The following is a 6,772-nucleotide window of genomic DNA, read 5'->3' as shown; positions in this document are numbered from 1 at the left end:
TTTCTAGCTCCCACACCCACTACAAAAAGAGGGGAGAGGAAATCTTTCTTCATGCAGGCCCCAAAGTCTGGGACTGTACCCATGGGATCTAGTTGACCTTTATGATGGGATACACAGGCTCTAGGGGCTCACCCGGCACCTACCCACCACATCCAATGCTGTTTTTCCAAGACAGTGACTCACAGGCAATCATCTGGAATACAACACTTTGTAAAATCATCTCAAGAACCTGTTCATACCTGAGATCCCAAACCCACCTACCTCACTTGGATCCCAGAACCTTAGCTGATAGTGTGGCTGTTTCCTCTGAAATCTTTCACATTGTATAAAAGATTCTATGAACCAAGAGGAAATCTATTACCTTGGTGTGTAGATGGAGTAAGTTTTGGACTTCAATATTGAGAGGGAAACAGCTTGCTGTCCCCAAAGGTCAGTGCCAAAGTTGCTCCTAGTAGTATCCCATAAACAAGGGAGGGGACAGATTTGTCCTTGGTATTTTACCGTATTAGAGTGTTTTCTTCACCTCTATCCCCTTGATAGGTTATACAATCCTACTGGCTCCGCGCAAAGTAGCACAACAGAGGCACCTGCAACTGCTCTTCCACGCCTCTCCCCGCTCTCAGACCCTGGGGGAGGAGGGATGGTCGTCCAGGAACTCTGGAGACATGCCTGATGGAGTGTCCTCAGACCTATCTGTGCAAAGGGCCCTTCACTGTTGTGCCAGGCTGCTACTGCTTCTCCTCTCTCACCCCAAAGCCCCCCTCCTTTCTCTGTGCTCTATGCTCCCCATGTCTGCAGGTGGTGGCACCTGGCTCCGCTCCCTCTCCACCCACCCCGTGGCCCAGGTCACCCCAGCCTTAAGGCCTCCGCACTGGTCTTTCTGGGAAGTCTCTGCAGAGTCTGGAGCCCAGAAGCGACCACACGGAGCTAGGAGAGGAGCGCGCAGGGCAGTGCCAGCAGCAAAGGTGCCCTGCCGTCCTGCTAACAGCCATAGGGAGCGCACTAGACCCCTGAGTGGGTGGGGGGAAGCGAGGTTTTGAGGACCTGAGCCAAGTTGCCATAAGAACCTCCCTACCATGGTGGAAAGGGAAGCGGGCGGGGGGTGGGGGTGACTGGGTGACGGGGGCACTTGACAGGATGAGCACTAGGTGTTATGCTATATGTTGGCAAATTGAACTCCAATAAAAAATAAATAATAAAATAAAAGAACCTCCCTACCCACTCACCACCCACTGCGCAGGTGCCTCCGTGCAGGCACCAGCGAGCTCCAGCTTCCCGCCTATGTCCGTCCGCTCCCTGTACCCCTGGGGGGTCTGCCCAGCTAGGATGGCACCAAGGTGGGGGCACCGAGCAACAGCAGCATCTCCCAGATCTGGGCATCCACGCCTGTTAGGACAAAAGCAGTGGCTATGGCAGGTGGGCCCGGATGGCCTCCGCGCTCCCGCGCTCCCTCCCTCACCCCAGGGGACACTTCCAGCAGGTGGGTTCCTTTTGACTTGCCCAGATATGCCCTGTTCCCCACCTAGGGAAGGAAGTGTGTGGGCACCGTGGGAAGAGGGAGTTAAGAAATAGAGCATGGGGTTCTGCAAATGTACACACCCTCTTTTTATCTTATTGCTGACATTTTTTTTTTTAAGTTGTTATTTATTTGAGAGAGAGAGCTTGAGTGCTGGCAGAGGCAGAGGGAGAAGTAGACTCCCCACTGAGCAGGGAGCCTGATTTCGGGCTCAATCCCAGGACCTGAGATCATGACCTGAGCTGAAGGCAGATGCTTAACTGACTGAGCCACCCAGGAGCCCCTTATTGCTGAAATTCTTAAAGTGAATGTGTCAAAGGCAGAGTTTCCTAGCCCCTCCAGGGAGCTGGGATTTGACTATAGATGGTGAAAGGCACTGGTGTGGGAGCTCAGGGAAAACAAAATCAAGCAAGTATTTCCTGGGCACTCCTGTGGTGCCAGGCTCGGTGCCAGGTGCCCTGCCAGAACTCCAAGGGGCCCAAGAAGACAAAGACAAAGGGCAGGGGAGCAGGCTGCACTCTGAAAGCTGATAGAACCCGTGCCTCCTGCAGACTACACACATAGTGGGGGCTCCCAGGCGATTTAGTCCAGCTGATGCTCTCATGGGCACCCTCCCTCCAATCTGCCTTGGAACCCCAATGTACAGAAGTTTCTTCATTTCACCACTGCCCGCTTTCCTGCCCAGAATCCTTAATGTTTCCTAAATACAAGGAGGCCAGATGGATGCCACTCCTTGGAGGAAATTGCAATTTCAGTAATGCCAATTTATCCATTTTCTTTGGACATTGGGGTTACTTCCATTTAGGGAGCTATAATGAAAAGTGTTCTGTCTCTGAAAACCAGCACAGCTCAACATGCAGATACAATAACACTAACCTTTATATTCACACACCTGTTAGGTCCTACTTTACCACACAATCCATTTTCCAAAGTACAAAGAATTCAGCCCATTATCCTGGCCTTTGGAATGGGTACAGAATGAATTATCCAACTTGTCTTCCAAATCACAGATGAAAATTATTCTAAGAATTTCTGGAACATGACAGATGTAAAGGAGACAGGGAGCAAGAGAACCAATGAAACATCCAAACTTTCCTGGGGCAAAGGGGAAGTCGACAACTCAGGGGACACTCAAGTCTTTCTTTTATATGGAGACTTCATTGTTACTTCTAAGATCTCTAGCTGAACTGACACTTCTTGAGTTCCCAGCTTAGGACTTTTCATAGTACAGGACCAGCCCCAGCATCCCTGTGGGCCCCTGTCTGAGACACTGGTTTAATGAAACCATAATCCATGCACTTGATGAGACATTCCCGGGCTGTCTGAACCACTTCAGCCTTCTTCTCATCTGGCTCTTGTTTGCCCACTACAGTCAGGATCTCCAGCAACTCACTCTCCACCAGCTTCTTGGCCAGCTCAGCATCGGCTGCCAGCAGGTTGTAGGCAATGACCAGGCCCCGATGTTGGACGGATAGTCGGTCGTGCAGGCAAAGCCGCTGGAGGATCTCCAACCACTGAGTTGTCTGGAAGGGAGAGGTACATAAAGAAGAGAAATCAGTGGAAGGACAGAAAGAAACAGAAGGCAAGCACGTATCTGGTAATGTGTATGGGACTCAGCATATGCCTATCTGAGCCCATTGGGACCAGGTGGCAGATGCCCACCTCCTTAGCAGAGCCAGGGTGGGAATCAGAAAACTAGAAGGAACCTGACATAATCCAATCCTTTTCACTTTACAAGTGGAGGAGAAGGGAGGGAGGGGAGGTAATTCAGCTATGATCACACATCTAAAAATAGTAGAGAATAAACACCCACACATCCATTTATTTTTTAAGCATCTGGAGAAGCAAAGGGACAGGGCCACTGCATGTCTAATTGGAAGGGGATGGAAAGTGTTCAGAAAAGAGGATTCTAACCCTGAGCACATGGGCAATGCCTGCTTCTGTCAACCCAAGGGCCCTTAGAGACATGAGCTCCAGGCATGCCCTGGGCTTGCACTCCACCAGCTTTGACTTCAACTGGAATTAACACTGGAGTCAGGAGGGTGACGGGCACTGAAGGGGGCACCTGATGGGATGAGCACTGGGTGTTATGCTATATGTTGGCAAACTGAACTCCAATAAAAAGAAATTAAAACAAACAAACACTGGTGTTAGAAGTGCAGCCTCTCCTCCATCCCTCCTCCATTCCCTCTTCTCCATTGCCAGTTGTGAAGCTGCTCAACTATGGTACATAGGGAAGACAGGACTCCAGACCATCTGATCATCCCAAAAGACAGAAATGGAGCTAAGACTAGAACCAGGGAGCTTGACTTTCAGAGATTCAGCAGACACACATGGACAGCAGAGTAGAACAGTTACTGGTATGGGTTTTGGAGTCAGAGAGACCAGTGTTCAGGTCCCAGCTTAGCCACTTACCAAATATGGCCTTAGATAAGTTTTTTAACCTTTCCAGGTCTCGGGAGCTCCTCTGTCCTCAGGTCTACCTACTTCTTTACATCGTGACGATTTAGTGATATGGCGCGTGGACAGAGCTTAGCACGAGGGCTGGAGCATGGTGAGAACTCACCAAGGAGAAATGGACAGAGATGATGATTTTAGGTACTAATCCAAGGATTTCCCCCTTTGCTTCCTCGTACCTGTTACCTCACCCTCCATTTGTCAACAGGGACAGCTTTCTACATGCACCACTCTCAGATGGGGAGACAGACACAGAAGGGAAGAAAAAGACCAATTACTGGCTTTTTGGATTCTAAGCAAATTTTGTAAACACTGCACCGAGTCTCCCACCCCAAGAAAAGGAAATGAAAATTCAGCTAGCGTGGTAGGGTTCAGGGGAAGGTTTTATGCTGACAGGTAAATGATAATAGGTCCAGTGCCATTGCCTCCAGGCACAGAAATGTAGCCAAGATTTCAGAGGCCCTCAGGAAGAAGGAAGAAGTGACCAGGAGAGGGTCAGCAATCCCGAAGGATTCCAATCCCTGCCCAATTCCCTGGCGGTGTGGTCTTGAGCTAGTTACTTCTCTGCACTCAGTTTTCCTCTCTGGTAAACAGGGATAAAATAACTATACCTGCCAGTGACTCCTGGGTGGCTCAGTGGCTGAGCATTTGCTTTTGGCTCAGATTATGATCCCAGGGTCCTGGAATCGAGTCCCGCATCAGGCTCCCCACAGGGAGCCTACTTCTCCCTCTGCCTATGTCTCTGCCTCTCTTTCTGTGTCTCTCATGAATAAATAAATTAAAAATATGTTTTTTAAAAAATAACTATACCTACTACATAGGGTTGTCAGAAGAATGGAAGAACTTAATAAACGTAAACATTTAGAGCAGCATCTAAGTCTGGTAAGTGGCTGAGTCACAGAGGGCCTGTAGGAGCCTGTTGACCGAAGTTATGTGACCAGTTACTTCAGCAGAGGCTACTTTAGGGCAGTGGTTTCAAAGCATAGTCACAAGGCCAGAAGCACCCCACCTCCAATCTACTGATTCAGAAGATCTAGGGAAAATGTTTTTGCCAGCCGTCCAGGTGACTTACATATTTTTTTAAATTTATTTATGATAGTCACAGAGAGAGAGAGATAGAGAGAGAGAGGCAGAGACACAGGCAGAGGGAGAAGCAGGCTCCATGCACCGGGAGCCCGACGTGGGATTCGATCCCGGGTCTCCAGGATCGTGCCCTGGGCCAAAGGCAGGCGCTAAACCGCTGCGCCACCCAGGGATCCCTCATGACTTACATTTTTGAGAGACTTGCCTTAGGGGAAAATGCTAAAACCCAAGGACCAACCAAGATGAGTTACATCAGACAGAGACCCTTCTCTGGTGCCAGACAGTATTAGCACCCGTGGATCTTATTTATTTATTTTTTTTTTAATTTTTTTTTTTATTTATTTATGATAGTCACAGAGAGAGAGAGAGAGAGGCAGAGACACAGACAGAGGGAGAAGCAGGCTCCACGCACTGGGAGCCTGATGTGGGATTCGATCCCGGGTCTCCAGGATCGCGCCCTGGGCCAAAGGCAGGGGTCAAACCGCTGCGCCACCCAGGGATCCCACCCGTGGATCTTAGAGAAGGCATGAGCGAACATGCAAACACAAACACAGACGTACACACACACAACACCTTGAATTGACTATCCAAAAAAGCCTGCCAGGGGGCACCTGTGTGGCTCAGTGGGTTAAGTGTCTGACTCTTGATATCCATTCAGGTTGTGATCTCAGGGTCAAGAGATGAAGCCCTGCACTGGGCTCTGTGCTCAGCGGGGAGCCTACTCGAGGTTCTCTCTCCCCCTCTCTGCCCCCACCCCCGCTGCATGTTCAAGCTCTCTCTCTCTCTTTCTCAAATAAATAAATATTTTTAAAAAATAAACAAGAGCCTGCCTTTAAAGTAGACTTGAGTACATTTGACTTGAGCTGCTTACATTTTTTTGTCTTCAGTGGAAAGGATGCCCATAAACTAAGTTCAGTTTGGTGAAATAAAGACATTTTCACTTTGCACTGCCACGTTTGTGATGGTGTGCAAACCGCTTTGCTGAGACAGCCACAGATCCACCAAAGGATCTGATCATCATGTTCATGTAAGAGAATCTGCCATTTCTTTGCCAAACCACAAGCTCCCTATGGTACCCCAACCGAGTCCATGTTCCTCTCGGGGAGCTCAGGGGCTCCACGGCAGTCGTTAGTATTGTGGCCATCCTTGTCATCATTCTGAAGTAATGAACTGTAAGCATCACCAAAGTCAGTGGGTGAGAGTACAGTGGGAGGGACCTGAGTTAGCTCACGTGGAGAGTCCCAACAATGGATGTAAGGAGCCAGATAGTATGGACTCTCCTTCCACGGTGATAGGAACAGATATCCAGGTGCTAGGGAAGTGTTACCTCGGAAGCTGGCCGCCCCACAGAGGATCACACAAGGCAGTCCCCTTGCTGCCCCCGGGGCCCGCTCTTACCACTTGGGTCATCTTGAGGCACAGTTTCTTATGTGCTGCTGTCAGCATGGCCAGCGCCCCTGCGGCTGCGTTCTGCACCTTGTCATCATCTTCCCCACAGAGCAGCACCACCAGCTTCAGCCGGTCGTTCCCATCAGCCAGGAACCTCTCCTGTACCTAAGGGAGGGAGGCAAGTATAGGGCTCAGAGACAAATGCCCCCACCTGCCAGCCTGGAGAGGGAAAGAGGCATCTGAAGCCATGTTCTCTGACCCAAGATTCTTCCGAGCTTTCCCTTGAGCAGCTTGCCACCCAAGCCTCCCCCCCACCCCAGAAAGTCT

At 49.9% G+C, this 6,772-nt stretch overlaps 1 protein-coding gene across 4 annotated transcripts in view; it reads right to left on the bottom strand.

Moving 5' to 3' along the window:
- Window positions 1–2,377: 2,377 nt before the first annotated feature.
- The window catches only part of UNC45B (unc-45 myosin chaperone B), a 28,307-nt gene continuing 23,912 nt past the window's right edge, over window positions 2,378–6,772 (bottom strand). For all 4 annotated transcript variants that reach the window (XM_077852215.1, XM_077852212.1, XM_077852213.1 and 1 more), the window contains exons 19-20: window positions 6,455–6,610; window positions 2,378–3,039 (exon numbers count right to left, since the gene is read on the bottom strand). In XM_077852215.1, coding sequence (XP_077708341.1) covers window positions 2,737–3,039; window positions 6,455–6,610 — 459 coding nt within the window. In that variant the 3' untranslated portion in view covers window positions 2,378–2,736. The remainder of the gene's footprint in view (window positions 3,040–6,454; window positions 6,611–6,772) is intronic.

Source organism: Canis aureus, chromosome 16, assembly GCF_053574225.1.
Source record: "Canis aureus isolate CA01 chromosome 16, VMU_Caureus_v.1.0, whole genome shotgun sequence".
In the NCBI taxonomy this organism is placed as follows: Eukaryota; Metazoa; Chordata; class Mammalia; order Carnivora; family Canidae; genus Canis; species Canis aureus.
This window is presented reverse-complemented; position numbering and strand designations above follow the sequence as displayed.